Here is a 20,535-nt window from a genome sequence, read left to right as displayed (position 1 = left end):
ATTTTAGCTATATTAATTGAAAAACTTAGGGGAAGAAGCAGGTAAGTGACATTTTCAGAATGAAAAAAAAATTTGTATCCGAACAATTTTATTACCAATTTAATAGAAGACGGGACTTATAATTCTTCGCTTTATTGTTCCTCATTTTAAATAAAAACCTAACTACCCAAGGTTTTCAGCAGAATCTATGAGACCATCTTTGTAGATGAGACACTGTATATGACCCCAGTAGAAAAAGACATGATAAATCGGCGAGTCATGCTTTGAACGGAGCTCAAAGAACTTAGTTTTTCCAATTTTGCATTCTGCATTTTCTTCCAGAAACATTTGGTGCATTTCTCGAACTGAATGAGGAAGATGCCGTGCTTGTACTTTCTTTTTGCTACAATTAGCATCTCTAATTATAACTACATCCTTTACTCCTGGTGCTTGTAGAGAAATTTCGTTCAATTTTAAAAACATATGAATGCCGACACTCAATTAAATAACTTAGTGCAAAGATTTTCATTAAAATTAATATCTTAAGGCAGTGATAATTTATTTAAACTTTGGTATTGTAACTGGATACATCTTATTTAGCTTATATGCCAATTTTCAAGAGAAATAGACTCATTTCACATTGGTAACTTACATTGCATGCATGTCAGTAACTTACGTTACACATATTAAATAGTACACAGAACAATAAATAAGTAATATTTGAAAAGAAAACTATTGCTGCTTATTTAGTGTTAGCCTCAAAGAAAGAAAAAATATTTTTCTTACTTTTGTATCACTTGTTCTTTTTTACGCATAAAAACTTTTCCTAGTTTTTGGTAACTTGCGTTACATGCATTAATGTTTATTTGAAATTTATATAATTAAGTGAATATAACAACAAAAACTTATTTTAACGCTGCACAATATTTCTATTAAGTGTAATAAACAATATTTATTCTTTGGAGCATTTTGAAATGGAAATAATGTTGACTTACTGATTTTCAAAATCTGACCATGTTCCTCACCCAAATCAAAACAAGAAAATGCCAATGTTCAGTGGGCTATAAACACTAAAAAACTAAATTCTCAAAAAAAAAATTTAAATTATCAAATTTTAAACTTTTTTAATTCAAAAAACATTCAAAATAATAACATTATTCTTATTTGAATTTTCCAATGCTTCTTCCCCTTTTTCATGGAATTGCCCATTTTCTTCCACTTGACAAAGGTTTATAAGTCTAAATTTAGTAAACAAGCCTGAAAATGCATGTAATTCAAGCAATGAATTTATGCTGTGCTGAGCGTCTTTAATCACTTCCAAACAGGCATATATGCATTTTCAGGGTGACGACAATCATGATAAAAAAGATAAAAGTACTATTTTTATTGCAGTTTATTTGTGGGCAGACTAATAATAGTATTCTTTTTTAATATCGTCAAGACTTAGTTCAAATTAAAAATTATACAGTTGTTACACTTTTAACAAGTATAGATTGGATGTATTAGATTTAAAGTGAAAGCAAAAATAAGGTTGACAAATTAGCCATGCCCAAACTTAAGCGACCACTTTTTATTTTTTTTCATCCTATTCCTGACTCCATACGAATATATGTAATGACTCGCCCGTCCAGTCCTAGAAAGGTCAAAAGTTGGTAAAAGTTACCAAAAACCTACAAATTTTAGTTTGTAGTTCATTACCGTTTTTCTTTTCCTTTTTTTTTTCTTTTTTTTTTTTTTAATATTTTGTCTTATTCGGAGCAGTTGGCATATCCGCAAATATGTGAAGACCTCTTCACCCACTGCAGCGACAGTTTATAAGCCCTTATAACATAAATGATTTATTCTGACGCTTCCTGAGTGCTTATTACTGTCATTACATCATGCTAAAAATATATGCTCTAAAGCTTTATAATTTGGTTTTCTTTCTTTTTTTATGATTCGTTTAAAAACTATTTTTATTCACTAAATTTTTGCGTATGTAAACATTTATCTTTGGATTACTTTAACAAAAGATAAAAGTTATTAAATGTCATTTTATTGTTATTAAATGTTATCGTATTTATTTAATAAAATAAAAAAACTTTTCTAACACGGACTTTATTATTTCAATGAATATGCTAAATTCACTGTTTTGTATTTCATCTTCTTTGTTATTAAGTAAAACTAATATTAATTATCATGCTTTTCCAAAACTTAAAGTAGGGTAAACCAACCAGTGAAGGAACATTTCATATATATTGATTAAAAATAAGAATTTGAAAATTTTTCTTTAGATTGATTGGTAAAAATAGCTTACTGCCAAACAATAGGAAGTCATCTAGCAATATTTTGGATTACCTGGTCAAATATACTTCTCTGGAAAAATTTTTGAATTTGTTATTATCTCTGCAACACCTTGTTTCGTTGAAGAAATTATAAGGTGAGTGTTTGTATTTATGTGTTTGAAGTGGAATTAATTGCATGTAATAGTCTTATTTTTCTCACTGAGAAAAAGAGAATTCAAAATATAGTTATTGAAGTTACGTTTTATTTTTTTTAAAGCACCATAGCATAATCAAGTACTGAGATAAGGGGGTGTTTATTCACTGGATCACCAAACGATGAAACACCAGTGAAGGAACAAGTGTTTCTTTACTAGGTTCTTTTCCCAGTTAATGAAAATAAAAGAAATTTTTTAATTTTCTTGTACTTTTAGTCATATTATACATTAAAATTCTGTTTCAAAAACGAAAAACGACTTCTAACCAGTGAAGAAACAGGCATGCTCCTTCACTAGGAATACTTCCAGTGAATGAACAGTAATGTGTGAAATATGATTTTACATGACTCTAGGATAAGTACTTCTGCTATATAGAGGACAACCGAAATTTTGTTAAAAATTGTATGAATAATTCCTGAAATAATTTCAGTTCAAAATGTTAATTTAATCGCTTAATTTATGAAAAAATTATAATTTATATTTATTAATGGGGTGAGTAGTTACATCAAATGTTAGGCAACTTAATAAACTATGTTTAGAAATCGAAAACTAATTAAATATAATCATAAAAATTTGAATTGAACATTTTTTCGCTGGCTTTTGATCCAAGAACTGATAATAAGTTATCATTATAGGATAGCAACGTGATTATATAATTTATAAAAACTAATTTACTATGTTAGATTTTAGAAGCAAGCTCCTCAACAAAAAACAGAGTTAAACAGAAACGATACTCAATTTCTTCAGAAACTTAAGAGGGAAATCCCTCAAGATATGTTGGAAATTTTTAACGCAGCATTGACTGTAGAGTCTTATATCGAAAATGTCCAATACTTTTTTCAATATGGAAGAAGTACGTATTAAAGGAAGACCACTTGGTTAAGTCAAACTTAGGAACTGAAGCTAGTATTGATAATGAATGCATCTTAGATATCGAATTTGAAATGAGTCCTCATGCTGATCCTCTCTTAGTTGAAAAAAGAAATGATTCTATAAGTAAAATCAGTACTTCTAAAGATCCTCTAGATACAAGTCAACAAGAGATGGATTTTCCTCAAACTTCAAGACAGCTTTCCCCCGTCTATTTTCGAGAAAGGCATTCTAGAAATGTTGCTAAAAAATCAGAAGAAATTTGGAAGAACCATTTACATTGGCCAAATATTGATAATAAAAAGAAAGGTCAAATAAGAAGAAAACTGAATAAATTACCTTTTGCACTAACTTCAGAGAAATGGCAAAAATTTCAAGAGGCTGAAAGATCTAAAAAAAAGTTAAAACAAGAGAATATGGAGAAGAAAAAGAAAGAAAAAATACTTAAAAAAAAAAAAGGCTTCAAGAAATAAGAGGAAAAAGAGTAAACAAAAAGGTGATAAAATAATAATGATAATAAACAGCATCGGATGACACAATGATTCAGATTTGACTGTCAAATTATAAGAAAGAATGATTTTTTTAAATTTATTTTGTATTTAACATCACTTTAATTTCTAGTTCATGATTACAGAATAAAGTTAGCATTTTACGAGTACTTGTATGTTATAATTTCATAAATAGTCTTGTTTTTATATATTTGTATGGCTAATGAATTCATAAAGAGCATTAAAATATAACCAAAATTAAGTGTTCCTTTACTGGGCAATTTTGTGTTCCTTCACTGGTAAGAGCTGTTCCTTCACTGGGTCTTCTTACTACTTGTTATTTGAACCTCCAAAACTTTAAAACAATATTATGTAAGTTCTCTACAATTTTTTACATAACTTGCAATTAGTAACAAATATGTTGACACTGTCATTTAACTAAAATTACGAATTTTGAAATTTATATGATTTTTTAAGAGGCAAGCGAAGCTTAAGTGTTCCTTCACTGGTCAGCTTACCCTATGCCATATCGTTTGTTCTATAAAAAATTTAATAACGAAAATAAGTACTACTTTCAGCAAGATGTGGCACAGTTCAAGAAAATCATTAACAGATGTTTAAACATTTTTAAAGGCTTGAAATGCTGCAGAAATCAAAGCTTAACAGTTTTTCTACTCATCAGCGCTCTTTTTCAGAAAAATCCCTCAGTAGACTGATCATATAAACACAGTTCCCAGTAGAACACCGAAGTCAAGCATCTCACTGGCTGCGATCAGTAAGTGGATGAATGACCACTTTGATTAGCCTGCTTAAGAACCGAGGATGAGAGGTATCAGTCCTCGTTAAATTGTTCTGTCATAAAATGCTCGCTCTCGTGAGCAGGTCATTTAGCTACCAAGGCAAGGAGCCATCTCCTCTGCAGAGGATCAAAATTGCGATTCGCGATCGCAACGCTCGAGTACGCCATCTAGCGGGAGAATGAAAATATCGGACATTAGTTCCCACAAAGCCATTGGCAATGACGGACGCCATTTCATTAGCAGCAAATAAGAAGCAAAATTTCCCTAAGGAGAAGGTAGAACTTCTTGAAAAAACTAACCAGAACACGCCAAACATTGAAGCAGAACACGTCAAGCATATGGAGAACAATTTCTCAATAATTTTTACCTTTCTATTACCAACAACATAACTTCCAATTTCATGATCACTTGCTGTTACAGATTGTGTGTATTACGGTAAAATAATTTTTTCTGTCTTCAATTCATTACAAATTAAAGTGAAATCAGCATTGCTTTCGTCATTCCAATGGATAAATAAGAATTCAGAATATGCACAGAACTGTATTATATATAGTTATAGATTATTGTTCTTCTTTATAGAATAGTATATATTTCTGTATCTATATTATTCGTAAAACAACAGTAAAGAATCATCCGAACTACTTGAAATAGATTCATTTGTGCTGATTATTAATAAATTTGTATCGTTTTCTTGGTATATATTTTTTTGTTTTTAAGGAATAACTTCAACTAGAATTTAGCTATTCTGTTTTTAAGCTACATATTCAAATTCATATCGAGATCTTACATTTATAAAATTTTGATGCGTGGTATGTTATCTAAAAGTAATGAAGGGATAATCTATGCATATATTATTTGAAAATAAACTTTTCAAACAAAGAACATTTCATTTGGAATTCTGCGGATTTATAAAACAGGTGAGTGTTATGATTTTTACAACAAAAAATTTGCTTGTAAATATTTTTTTTCTTATTTGATGATAGTTCTCTACAGAATGGTTTTTTACGTCTGATTAAGAACTATAAGAATAATAAAAAAAAGAAACAATATGAAAGTTTTTATTTCAAAGTAAAGAATTCTTAAAATCGTTTTTTATCCTAAGAATTCTTTATTTTCCGTTTTTTAGTTTATAATTTTTTGATAAAAATTGTTGTCAAAACACTTTTTTTGAAAAATTAAATGGTATAACATTATGTGTTTATGTATACTTCTTGTATATTCTAATGTTTGAAGTAATATGATTCAGAAAAGTATGGAATAAAAATTCGGTACTTACGTATTAACGCCACCGCCGCTACAGATTTGGCGGTTAAGTGCCTCCAATCTACACTTAAAATTTTTGCGACAAATCATAAAATAAAACACTTTATTTAAAATTAAAGTAGTCAGTCGGATTTCGGTGGAAAATGAGCCGATACAGAGTTTAGCATAGATTCAAAACAATCATATCGCCATATGAACTCTGATAAATAAGATTCCAAATGAAATAACATTTCCAAAACGTACGTTTACCAAGATAAAGTTTCATGTTGTGGGAATTGGTACATTTTCGTTTTTTCGGTAAAATATTTCCCTCCTGAAAAAATAAAATTGCATCTTGTTTTGTTTTTGGCAAATCCCAAAGACGAATTTTAGTAGCACTAAAAATGGCGACAAAAAAGAATTGTTTTTTTTTGTTTTTGTTTCGTCAGCATTCTTCATTTTACGTTTCTTAGTTTCTAAATAATGATTTTTATTGAAACTTGAAATTTTTTGATAAAAATTGTTGTCAAAAAACTTTTTTTACAAAATTAAATTTCATAAAATTATGAGGTTTATGTATACTTTTTGTTCATTTTAATTTTTGAAGTAATATGATTCTTAAAACTATAGAATGTAAAGTTTAAATGGGCCTTTCATGTTATATCATTAAATTTAGTAAAACTATTTCTCGGGCATTAGGATTTAACTCTTATAAGAATATACATATTTTTTTCCGTTAATGTACAAATATTTTTCCGATGTGTTTTGGATATTCCTTCTCTAATAAAAGGAGATACCATTTTGTTTTCGTTTGCATAAGAAAGAATACCAAACATTTTTCTTTTTTAAATTTAATTAGCCACAATAAAGAAGGAACGTTGCAATGCTACGTGCTACATTAAAGACGTCTCTAGAGTAACTTAATCTCTGTTCATATGGAAATCGCAGGTATCCGTCTCATACAACAATGCCCCCTATAGTTCGTTGCGATCTCGAATGGCATGCATTCGGATCTTCCAATGGCCCATTGTGCATCTCTAGTGCGACGTATATAAAGTATCTACCTAAAGTTCTTACCTTTTGTTGAAAAATATTTTAACTAATCTTAGAAATTAATTAGTTTTAGTTATTTACTTAGAACTAACTAGGTTTTTTTCTTTAGCTGAACGCAGAGTACCGCACTCTCAATCTCCGTTTTCCTCTTCTTTCTTTAACTTCATTCATTTTCTAAATTTTCGATAATTTTTGCGACAAGTATATCTCTTCCTAATAAGTTAACCATGGAGGATGACAAATTAAAAGAAATTGAACTACAAGATAAACATATGTTTATTAATTACATATATTGCTTCCAGAAATTCGAAATTTCCGTTCCTTTGGTACGCTCAGCAAACTTTTCATCCAATCGACGGCTTTGATCCTCGGAAAAATAGTTCTTCCAATCACCAACGATACCTTTTCTTACAAATTGAGCCATACTGGGACCTTCTTCTTTTTTTCCTTCTAAAGAAGCTCTTAATTTATCCTTCTGTTGCACTAGCGCATGCTTCATAATATCTGGCAAATGTGATTTTTGTAATTCTTCCTTGGACATCTCTGCCACTTCTACAAAACTTCTTGTCATGAACTCCTTCATCTCTTTTAAACTGCTGTACTTTTTAATATTTTCTAAGATTTTGGGGTCTTTTCGAATTGGTTCAGCATATTCTTCATCGTCAATAAAGGATGCCATTTTCAAAATGGCGGCGTCAATGTCTTCTTGGAGTTCTTCGTAAGTGACAAACAGTACGTTCGGATCATTTCTGAAAATATTGCAATGTGTAAGATTATTCTGAAAAGATTGCATGTGTAGATTTTATATATATATATATATATATATATATATATATATATATATATATATATATATATATATATATATATATATATATATATATATATATATATATATATATATATATATATATATATATATATATATATATATATATATATATATATATATATATATATATATATATATATATATATATATATATATATATATATATATATATATATATATATATATATATATATATATATATATTTCTCTTACACGGCGACAAAAAAAATCCTCATTACAACTCCCCAAATGGCAACGCTGGAAAATCGACCAATGATTGCCGCTAAAAATGTCACATGCCAAATCTAGCTGAGATGGCTCAACATATAGCGCTTTTAAAGACGGAAACTGAAATAACCAGGGAGAGCATAAGTTAGGTAGAAATGAGTAGTCTTTGTCGATAGATCTCTATTTTAGTATTATGTCGAAGGTGCTTTTTTTCACGAATTTATATATTACGAATTTATTTGACGATTTTTGATTTATATCACGAATTTATTTGTTTTACTAGAATTTATTTGTTTATGCAGGTTTTTTTCATTGCAATTTACTTATTTTAATTTTAATAGACTTAATTATAGCCAAAATTTTAACCTTTTTAAAGAGATTTTTAAAAATTAAAGTTTTAAAAATTTTATCCTAAGATTTTATACTACAGCACATTTCTAATATGTTTAACGAATTACATGTCATTTAGTTGAATTCAAATTAATTTTAATACTTACAATGTTACTAAAAAGATGTGATTTTTTTTTAAAGAAAAAATTGTTATATTGATTTAAAAGTTTGTTTTGAATTCTTAGAATTTTGTGCATTTGCAATGTACCTAAGGTAGTAGCGAGCAAAGCGAGCTTGGTTTGCGAAGCGAACCATATTAGATTGCGTAGTAATTTTCGGGGGTTGGCGAGCGTTAGCGATCAGGGGGCGCAGCCCACTAGTGTATATATATATATATATATATATACATATATATAGTTCAAAATGAAGAATAAAACAAAGAAAAATTATAGACATATAAAAAAGGGGGGGAATAATAAGTAAAAAATAACAAACAATAGTTAAAAAAAAAAACAAGGATAAAATTTTATTTAAAATACCGGAAAAGAAAAAACCGGGAAGAAAAGATATAATCTTTTCATCAGCCCACACGATTATATCCGTAAAACAGAGTGCTTTCTGATATTGTATCAATAAAGCCAAAGCAAAATATATATTAATACAATAGTGTGAGGAGCACTCAAAAAAAATTTTTTATAAAAATTACAGCAAATAAAATCGAACACAAAAGCTAAAAATAACATGTAAAAACAGAAAATAAGATAAAATAAAACGAAAAAACAGTATAATATGGACTATAAAGCGAGCAGCAAAATCAGATCAACTTACATGGACGGAAGTTTTTCAAGAATGATTTAAAAATGTTTTCCCAGAAAGATTGCCAGATTACAAAATATGAAAACAAAAGCGCAAATTGAGTGTAACAAGAGGGTTTAAAAGTGTCGTTCTTACTGCACTGCTGAAGTGATTTGTTATTCTGTGCATTGTTTCCGGTTTTTTCTTTTCTGGTTTTTTAAATAAAATTTCATTCTTTTATTTCTTTTTTAATTTTTTTTAAACTGTCGTTTGTTATTTTTTTACTTATTATTTCCCCCCCCCCTTTTTTTTCATATGTCTATAATTTTTCTTTGTTTTATTCTTCATTTTGAACTTATCTAATGGGTTCTGTTTACTTGCAGCTTAAGCGCAATAAATGAAACTTATTGTTTTTCTTAACTTTCTTCGTGTTTTCTTGTATTTATTTATTTATTATATATATATATATATATATATATATATATATATATATATATATATATATATATATATATATATATATATATATATATATATATATATATATATATATATATATATATATATATATATATATATATATATATATATATATATATATATATATATATATATAATATATATATATATATATATATATATATATATATATATATATATATATATATATATATATATATATATATATATATATATATATATATATATATATATATATATATATATATATATATATATATATATATATATATATATATATATATATATATATATATATATATATATATATATATATATATATATATATATATATAATATTGTATTATTGTCCTACTTTATTTTCCATTATGTGGCATTGTCGGTTTTCGACTTTTCCGCCGATAACAGAAAGGCATTTTGGCAAAGTGGTGCGTGCCTTGATGAAGTGCCTCTTTTGCTAACATGCTGATCTTTAGATTTCTTTTTGCTTGTATTTAAATTCTCACATTTGTATTTATATTGCTTAATTAGGCCAGTTTACTTTTAACTGATATTTAGCGTTTTTCCATTTTGACTTATTGTTTTAAAAATTAAATTCCGTTATTAATTTTTGTTTAATTCTATTTTCGTACTTTGATTATGTATATATACTATAAAGTATTCTATCTATGCAAACTGCAGAAAGTAAGAAACGCAAAGTTGTATTTATTAAATCATTTCATTATGGTGTAACGGTTGGAGAGCATCCAAATCAGATATGCTTGATATGTTTTATTTTGCATTTTTCAAGTAGTAAGTTTTATTTTCGCTTCAATTTTTTTGGTGCTCCTCACACTATTGTAATGATATATTTTGCTTTGGCTATATTTATACAATATTAGAAAGCCCTCTTTATAATCTTGCGAGTACTTTATAATCTTACGGGTATAATCTTGCGAGCTGATGAGGATTATATCTTTTCCTTACTACTTTGTATATATATATATATATATATATATATATATATATATATATATATATATATATATATATATATATATATATATATATATATATATATTTAACGTATTTTGTTAGCAAAGGTAAAGTAATTTTAAATCAATTATTAAAGTATACATTTTGCTTATTTGATTAATTTATTCTTCTTTTTGAAAATATGTATTTTTCTTTAAATATTTACCTTCATTCTGCTATCCATCAAAATCATGATATATTCATTTATAATGATCGCGAAATACGATATCCGGGTTTAAAAAAAAAAACAAAAAAAAAAAAAAAAGCAAAGAAATGCCAGAGAGAAGTAAGGTTCAAACCTGTGAGGGTACCAAGACAATAAGTTGTCGAAATAATCTCCAAAATCAATCTTCCCTGATATGAAAAGCTCAAAGAATTCATCGAAGGTTCCATTGAACTTGAACCCGGGTGAATTTCTCATATGATGGTAGAATGAAACACAGCAGTCCTTCGGATTTCTTGTTACGTATATGTATTTGGCATCCTTCGAAAAAGGGGTCAGGTGAAACGGTAAATGAGTTTTGATAGGACCTGGTCTCATCATTTTCTCGACGAAATCGACACCTTTTAGAAATAAAGAATTATACAATTACTAAATTCAAGAATTATACAATTAATAAATACAAGAATTATACAATTACTAAATACATATTAAAATACAGAATCGTGTTAATTTTTATTGCAATTTAAAATACAGTATTGCTTGATTAAAAAATTTATTTTAGAATTGACGCAAAAAATGCAACACTTTGCTGTTTTAATATTTCATAAATTCAGGAAAAATTTTAAAGGAATGTTGTTGATATCTTATTATTTTATTTTTTTGTGTGAAATATTTGAAATATGAATTATTTATATGAAAGCATCGCAATGGTAGATTCAAGTTTTAATTTAAAAAATTAACTTGTCATGAATCAATCATACAAAAAGGGATTGAAAAATTGAAATCAAAAAGTGAAATAAAAATCTGAAGGAGCTAACAAATCGCCATCAGTCCACCATGCTGCCTCTAAATGTTTCGTGAATGTATTTCAGGGACTACAAATGACGTAAAAGATCAAAGATACAGTTAAATACAAAAAATATAATAAATTATTATCAAAAAAAAATAATTTAATTAAGAAACCTGTGAAAAAAGAAGAAAAAATCATACCCTTTAAAATAAGGCAACATTAGGTTGTGACGTGGATACCAGTAGTTTTAATATTTATTTGTCTTCGCTTTTTTTTATTAAAAGTAAATTCTTTGGTGCTCTTTACCATACGCATTTTGTATATACAGGGTGTTCCGTAAAGACCATCCATAATATGTAGTTTTAAAATCTTCATAAAAATGAAAGCAAAAATTATATTTTATTGAGAAAACAAAACATATAAGCCTTTGAAATATGACTAATTAAAGTAGAGGAAGGAGAATATAACAAACATTAAAATATGTTTAATTAAGGGTCGAAACTTGAAAGTGTTTCTATAATCATGCTTCAATTCTCTTTATTGTTTCTTCTCGCAATCATCAAACCTGTTTTGTTTATTGCAATCCCCTTCCTTTTGTCTGATTTCCATAGAGTCTTTGTTATTTCTTCTGTTAAATATTAACTTGCAATTCCCAACTTGTATACTTTTATTTTTGATAAGGGTTTTTAAAATTATTATCAAAGGACATCAATTATATGTCAAGGAAATTATCATTTTATACCAGTTGAGGGCAGAAAAACAAAAAACAGCTAATTTTTTTAAAATAATAAATACTATTTTAAAGTTTTACTATCATCATGGTCAAAATACTTAACTGAATTACTTTGCCTCATTTTCATATTATTTGCGTCGTTTGTATGAAAACATTAATCGGACATTAATTGTTATATTAAAAAAATATTATTTTCAAAGTTTCAAGTGTTTATGCAGCTGGTGACATGGTAAACAATAGTTTTGAAAATATGTTGAATACGACAGTAGTCATGAAATTAAGAAAAATGGGTTGAATTTTGTGATAAAAGGACAAATGAGGTTTATCTATTGTCAATACATTGGTCATTTTCATTTACACCTGAAAAAACAGTTAAAAAACGTAATTTTTGTATCTGGGCTACAAGACACATTTTGAAAAGAGCTGATAGACATGTTCTTTTTTAAATTTCTATTTTTTTAAGTTAAACTATTCTTTTTTGGTTTTTTCTTCTTGGATTATTTAATTAGATGATAAAACAATATTAACATACAAAAATATTGATCATTACTCAATATTATACAGAAATATAAGCAATACTCCTTAAGTGGGCGGGGCTACCCGACTCTCCGGTAAACAAAATTTTGACTGCGTGATATTGTGTAGCATTTTCATTTGTAGTTTTTAAAAAGAAAAAAAAACATTTACCTGACATTTCTAAAAACGGAGCTTTTGCATGCAAATCTGATGCATTTTTGAGAGGCTCTCCCTTCTGCAGTATTAGGATAAGTATCTGTCCTGTCCAAGTGGTTCCACATTTAGGATAGGTCACCAAGAAAAGGTCATCTGGTCGCGGTTTGTATTTGGTAGCAGCACGAAAAATATCCGGCGAAAACACTCCTGGAAGTTGGAAACCATCGACAACTTGAGAAAAGGAAACCGACGACATTTTTCGTATTCTGTCGAAAATAAGGTGTAGAAGAGCGACTAATTTTTTTGAAAACAAATTTCGGCTATCTTCTCTTTAAATGCTGTGTTTTTATAGTTACTTTTGATTTTATCTCTCATAAAATCAAATATCATGTCATTATTGTGCTATTTATCTAAAAATAAATGTAACATTGAACTTACAACAGATAATTTTTTTTCTGAATTTGACAAATGAAAGAGATTTGAATATATTTTGTTTTTTATCTTTAGTGATTTCAATTTTGAAGAAAATAAAGATAGGGTTTGCAATAGAGAAATGGTACGACTCTTATATAAACAAAGTGTCGGTGAACCAAAGGGCAACTGTTAAGTATAATTTCTATTATTAACCAAAAAGTAGGGGAGAGTGGGGTCAATTGTAACATTTTTTACTTAACTATTTTTAACTAACAAAAAATCCAATATATTATTAGTATTAATTGACAGACGAGTAAAGTAGACTATCCTCTACTAGAAGCAAAAAAATACCTTATTTTAAATGTTATTATATTAGTTATTAACAATTTTTAACAGTCGTGCACTTGTTACTATTGTCCCCACTTACGGGGTCAATTGTAACAGTTCATAAATTCAACTAAAACATAGTTAATTATACATATTATCATAGTTGTGATATATTTTTTTATTGATCAAAATAGTAGTGATATTTTAGGAGTAAATATAATAATGAGCAGAGACCTAAAGGGTTAAACTTTTAACTTTAAGGGGTTAAAAATGTTAATTTATGCAGTAAAAGGCGACAAATAAAATAATGTACATGCAACATAATATAAATGGTATAGGAAATTATTGGTGGTTCTTAAAGTGTTAAGTAATGGTTTGTAAACATAAGATTATTTATTTTCAGCTGTTACAATCGTCCCTTTACTTATTGTTACAATCGTCACCAAGTTAATTAACAAAACTAATTTTTTTTATTGAAATGTTAATTAAGGTGTTCACTTACATATAATAATGTTAATAATTTTCATTTGTTTAAACAAAATTACTTTGTTACAATATAATATTCTAAAACCAAAAAAAGTACTTACGTAGCGTGAAAATATCTTTTGTGATGTAACTCTTTCAAAAGCACATAAAAATGGTTGCCAGCAGGGGTGTACATGTAGATTTATTAAATACACCTTATGCGCCTTCTAGGAACCAAATCTAGAAACCGACGCTCGAAATTTTTGCTCTGTTACAGTCGTACCCTGTTACAATTGACCCCACTCTCCCCTACTAAAAAATGAGTTTTTGATAGTACACTACATCTTATAAGTATCTATATTATATGAAGATAGCTCAGAAAAATTAGTGTAACCTCTTCTTCTGTGCTGAAATAAGAGCCAACCCGGAAATAATACCTCTTCAGAATGCAAAACTGGGTAACGTTGTGGCAATCAAGATTATGCTAAATTTTTTTTTAATTTTGCTCGCAGTTAAAACTTTTACTGCACAAATATCAATTATTATTTATTTGTTTCTGTTGCTATGTTCTGTTTCTGTTGTAATGGAATCCAAAATCATTACAGATTGACCCCTTAACTTGTGCGCTCGAGTTAATTCGAGCGGCTTTGTATTTTATGCTGCTATAATTTTTCACACTCAAGTACAATCGAGAAATGAAAATAACAATGCGAAAGCTAAGAAAAGAAATCGTTTTATTGATATCTTCATAGTATTGTAAGCTATGACTCTTATTTATTCAAGAATAAAATATAGCCTTTTTCCATGGACCAAAAGCGCAGTATATCGAAATTGAAACGTAACGTGTGAATGTTTCAAAATTTCATCTGGCAAGTCACATTGTATCAGTTCTCTGGTGATTAAGCTTTTAAAATATTAATAAATTCAACCAACTTCCTAAAACCTTTAGCTTTTAATTATCTGCCATTCTATAAAATATTTTCTAGAAACATAGCTGTTGGAAACTCTAGTAAAAGCATGAAATTAGATATAGGGGAGAGTCGGGTAGCCCAGCCCACTTAAGGAGTATTGCTTATATTTCTGTATAATATTGAGTAATAATCACTATTTTTGTATGCTTCTATTGTTTTATCATCTAATTAAATAATGCAAAGAGAATAAACCGAAAAAAGAATAGTTTAACTTGAAAAAATAGAAATTTAAAAAAACATGTTTTTCAGCTCTTTTCAAAATGTGTCGGGTAGCCCCACCCAGTTACAAAAATTATGTTTTTTTACTGTTTTTTCAGGTGTAAATGAATATGACTAATGTACTGACAATAGATAAACCTCATTTATCATTTTTATCACAAAATTATTTTATTTATTAGATTATTACATACTTTTAGTGAATTTTATCATTTAATAACAACAATATTTGTTGTTAAAAATGCATATAACATTCAAATTTGAAGCAATAAAATAATAATCTTTGCAACCGTACATTTATCGACGAAATAAAATTGGGCGGTGATACCCGACATTCATGTTAGCGGGGCTACCCGAAATCCAATTTTTTTGTAAATTTGTAATTACTCGAACAATTTTTCACATATAAACTTCTTTCTTTGTGCAAATTAAACTTAAGACTACATACTTTAATGCTGTTTGTATAGAAAAAATATTTTTTTTTAGTATTAAAACTAAGCTTAATCGAAACATTCAACCAATTTTTTTTAATTTCATGACTACTGTAATCAACATATTCTCATAACTATTGTTTACCATGTTAACAACTGCATAAATACTTGAAACTTTGAAAATAATCTTTTTTTAATATAACAATTAATGTCCGATGTTCCATTAACTAGAAAAAATATTCTATACATATGAAATTGAGAGTGGGCGGGGCTACTCGACTCTCCCCTACGACTCCCGAAAACAAGCTCTAAAGTATTCGTTGACTTCTTAAAAACCCGATTACTGACATGGCAGAACCGCCATCCAAAAAACTCTGTATTTTGTCAAAGAAAAAGATATTAAGAGATTCTCAAAGAAGAAGAATGGCCCAAGAAACGTCTGTGGAACGTCAAAGAAGGATGGAACATGACCGAATATAACACAACTGCAGCAGAACTGGATATGAAGACAAAATTGCAGGACAGGAACACTTTAATTGTCCCCTAATCTTCAGATTTCCTGCTATGTTTTAAAAAACTTTATTTGTGAAAACCTTTAGCGTGGCGGACAGATGACCGCCTCAGGCGGCTGGTATTAAAATATAAGTAAGATTTTACATATTTTTTTCATGTTCACTAAATAAAGGGTACTTACGTATTAACGCAACCAGGCCAAAATTCGCATAAATCGCCAAATTTGGCGACCCTACTTACGGCAACCCTACGTGTTATACGTGTTTTTCGTAAACAAATTATTTTGCTTACTGGTTAGATTGAATGCCGTGAAATACTTTAACTATGGGTATTTGGGATCTGCCTGCGAGTGAAAAAGATGCTGTTGAATTGTTACAGGGATATGGAATTATACCGAACGAACGTACTTGTGAAAATTCTCATAAAATGAAACTGTATTTTGGAAAGCAAATCTTATATTTTAAATCTTATATTTTAAAACGAAATAATATAAAAACTGTATTTGTTATGAGAAGTAGCACTATGTGATGTCGAAATAATATGTAATCTAAAAGGTTATTAAAATATATGCTTATAATTTTGTTTATAAAATACTTTGTTTTATAAAAAAAAATTGATTTCTATTTTTTCTACTTACGCCATATTTGGCGATTTATGAGAATTTTGGTCTGGTTGCGTTAATACGTAAGTACCAATAATTGTATTTTCATAAAAATATTTGAACTGAACTGTATTAAACATCTAGGCACCAGTGGCCGCTTGCTGCTCTTTTCCCATTCATCTTTAACTTGAACTTTGTTGTGTGTCAATGATGTGGTGGAATACAAATAAAGTGATGGAGTATTTATTCATGTAGATGGATGATCATTGAGTTTTGACTGTGTAGTTGCATGCAGTAGGGTGATAAGAGCATAATGTAAAAATATGATATGTAACTTGAGCTAAGCTGGTATGGTGAAAATGTGGTTATGTATATGCTATTGATGTCGGGAATATGATGCATAACTGCTATAGTACGCTGCTATTGATCTGATGTTCTTGTTTCTGGCTAAACTTTCATATAGTAATATATAAGTGAAATTTGCTGCAGAGCAAGAAGTAGTTCATAAAATTTGATATTTAATATAGCTATGTGTTTGTCTATTGCATCTATTTTGAGGTGTATTGCGCCGTTTATTAAGAACCATCTGGCTCTTGCTATTCTACTTTGTGTTTTATTTTGACAGACTCTTAATTAGTTTAGCTGAATTCGGGTTATATTCATAAAACGATTTCTTTATGTATTAAAATCAAATATGAAAGAGATTACCTAGAAAAAGAAGTAAGAGTTATTTTCTAAGATTTCTGAAAAATTGGTAAGATTTCAATATATTGAGCTATGTATTGAATTATTTCCGAATTGCCATGGAAAATTATTTCTGTTTCTTTTTTTCCCCAGTAACATTGTCTTTCGTTTATTTATTAGTACGTTGGTAACAAAATTAACCAACTAGCTTAAAGTTTTATTAAACGGATCAATTTTGTGTGAAAGCAATTTTAGTATTCAAAATTGCTTTCCTCTAAACATATTTCATTCGGCTTTGTTTTAAATCAGTCAAGAATAAAAAAAATTCAAAAATTGGGTTGCATCTTCACTAACTCAGGCTGCACTGCACACGAATTCATGCTAGGATTACTCAAAAAATATTATTTCCTGTTTCAAAAGAGGGAAATTAATATCATCCATATGTGCAAATGTACTGCTGTATCAAAAGAGTCAATTTCTAATCATCATTTAGATTAAAATTAATGTTTTTTTAAAATTCCAAAGTACATAGCTGCTACTCCAACATTTTTAACGGCAGGCACTGAATTTATTATTCTTCGCCATGACTGGTGTCGGATGTGTTGCTCATTTTGAGCTGCCCTTGTGACCAGAGTCTCGGAGGTGAGCAATATTACTCACGCTACACTGCCACAGATACCCAGTCGTAAGGTAACTAATAAAACAATTTCTTTTTCTGTCTTACGTTTTTTTCTTCCATAAGTTTTCAATACATTTAACAAAATATTCAATAAATTTAAACAAAAATTTTTGACCAACTAAGGAATAACTAAAGAAGGAGAAAACAAAAAGTGATGACACGTTTCTTAAGAAAGAGTTTAGAAATGTAAAAATTTTAATTTCGTTTTAACTTTAGAAGTTCATCACGACATCCTTAACATCTAAATAAATCCTTTAATTTGAAAATAATTTTTGATATTTAAAAATTATCACAAATATTTCATTTCTTTTACTTTTCTACCACTTTAAAACTTCCAGATGGTATAAAGCTTGATTGCACTAAAAAAAAAAAAAAAAACACAATGATTTCTGGAAAAATAGCGGAGTTTTTTTTAACCCAAAACGGCACTTAAAAAAACAGATTCTAATGAAAACCTGAATAACTATGCATCCTAAAGAAACTCTAATAATTATAAATCCCAATAAAAACCTCAATAATCATAAATAGTGAATAATTAACTCTTTGCATTCCGCTGTCTCCACTATGGCATCATCAACAATCACAATTTTAAATTTAAGAAATGTTATACCTTAATAATTAATAACCACATTATTTTAAGAATTGTATAATAATACTGTATTGTGTATTTTAAATGCTTTAGTGCTGATATTAGAGCAAACAGCTTTTTAAAAAACTTCGAGTGTAAAGGGTTAAATTATTAATTATGCCCTTACTAGGTATGATAGTCGCCCTAAATGACAGTGCCCCCTTGTTTTCACAACCCATAGTTTAAGGATCCATGCCTTACATAATCACGTCGGATAGACAGTAAAGTAATACTCGTACAGAATAAAGTAATAATCACGCAGGAAAATAATTAAACAGAATAAAGTAATAATCGTTACTTTTTCTACCACTATAAGTCTTCCAGGTATTAGAAACTCTGATTACATTAGAAATCAGCACAGCACACCTAAATATCTTATTGCTTACGTAAAATTCGTGGTGTTTTTTTAACCCAAAACGGCACTTAAAAAGCCAAATTAATTATGAAATTCTAATAAACACTTGAATATTTATGTATCCTAAAAGCCTCGGATAATTATAAATCCCAATAAAAACCTGAATATATATTGTGGAAATAAGTAGTTTCCAGTTATAAACTTTAGTGTTCGAGTTTTTTTCTTCTAGATTCGTTTCCAGGATGGAAGTAAAGGGAATTCAAGAAACAAGCATTCAATCAATGTGACGTACGAAATCGTTATCTATAAAAGAACGAACAATTTCTTCTTTCATCCCGGTGGAGAGGGATGAGCCGCCAACTCATCTTTTGAGTCTTTGGCCGATTGTAGATGATGGTCCTATATATATATTTGTATATTCAATTAGAATTTTAGATTTAAGTTAACCATTGAAAGTAATAATAAATGTGTTCCAGTTTATTTGTGTACTTCATGATTTTTAGCATACTCTGCTTTGTGAGTTAAATCCACAATTATAAATGGTGAGTAATTAAATTATAAATTGTGACTGTGTTAGGACATAATTTTATAAATTTATTGACGGTATAGCTCAAAACCCTTTAATACTTTTGTAAAATAATTTCATAACAAACGTATGAAAACCCAGTATCAAGCTCAAAAATTTTTGAAAACACTAAACAATTATGGCGATCCAATATACTCTGCAATTGGGTTAAAGCTCATATAGGTACTCAAGGCAACGAGGAGGCGGATCGAGCAGCTAAGAAAGCCACCGATCTCTGCCAGGTTGCCCTTGAGGTCCCAAGCTCCATCGCCCAAATTAAAACTCAGGTTAAATTATATAGCATGAAGCGCTGGGGGCTGGAATGGCGGAGTTCCGAGAAAGGGAGACAGACATTCAAATTTTTTAAAGACCCGAAATTAAATAGACTACAAGCAAACTTCTATCTAAATCAATTTTTAACAGGCCACGGAGTGTTTGGAGAACACCAATATAAATTATTTCACAAAACTCCAGAATGCAATTACTGTGGTGAATATCAATCTATTGATCACTTGTTAATAAATTGTTTTCAATTCCAGACAATCCGGGGCAATAACTTTAATACTATTGGCCAACATCAATGCTATGCTAACCTGACTTGTAGAAATATCATAAAAAAGATTATTAAACAAACTTTAGAGGATGTATTGGGGGACGGTTTTTAATGTCTCGGAACTTGTTCCTTCCAGCTTTGGTGTCTCATTTTTTTTACTATGTCTTTTATTAACTATTCTTCTT

General features: G+C 28.6%; 1 protein-coding gene across 1 annotated transcript; it reads right to left on the bottom strand.

The window, feature by feature from the left end:
* Nucleotides 1-7,169: 7,169 nt before the first annotated feature.
* On the bottom strand, nt 7,170-13,324 carry LOC122268226 (sulfotransferase ssu-1). The gene is made up of 3 exons (XM_087156976.1): nt 12,964-13,324; nt 10,890-11,154; nt 7,170-7,660 (listed from the first exon to the last, which is right to left on the bottom strand). Exons 1-3 carry the CDS (start codon nt 13,202-13,204, stop codon nt 7,195-7,197), a joined length of 972 nt encoding a protein of 323 aa, XP_087013102.1. The 5' UTR covers nt 13,205-13,324; the 3' UTR covers nt 7,170-7,194.
* Nucleotides 13,325-20,535: the final 7,211 nt, after the last annotated feature.

The sequence above is a fragment of the Parasteatoda tepidariorum genome, chromosome 2 (genome assembly GCF_982258835.1).
Source record: "Parasteatoda tepidariorum strain Cologne lab strain chromosome 2, Ptep-v5.0, whole genome shotgun sequence".
NCBI lineage: Eukaryota > Metazoa > Arthropoda > Arachnida > Araneae > Theridiidae > Parasteatoda > Parasteatoda tepidariorum.
This window is presented reverse-complemented; position numbering and strand designations above follow the sequence as displayed.

Bases quoted from the DNA above. Each gene is read 5' to 3' on its own strand.
- LOC122268226 (XM_087156976.1), bottom strand. From the start codon at position 13,204: ATGTCGTCGGTTTCCTTTTCTCAAGTTGTCGATGGTTTCCAACTTCCA. The intron at 11,155-12,963 runs GTAAATGTTTTT...TATTTCTAAAAG, and splicing joins TCCGTTTTTAGAAATGTCAG to GTGTCGATTTCGTCGAGAAA. The intron at 7,661-10,889 runs GTTTGAACCTTA...CAATATTTTCAG, and splicing joins TTGTCTTGGTACCCTCACAG to AAATGATCCGAACGTACTGT.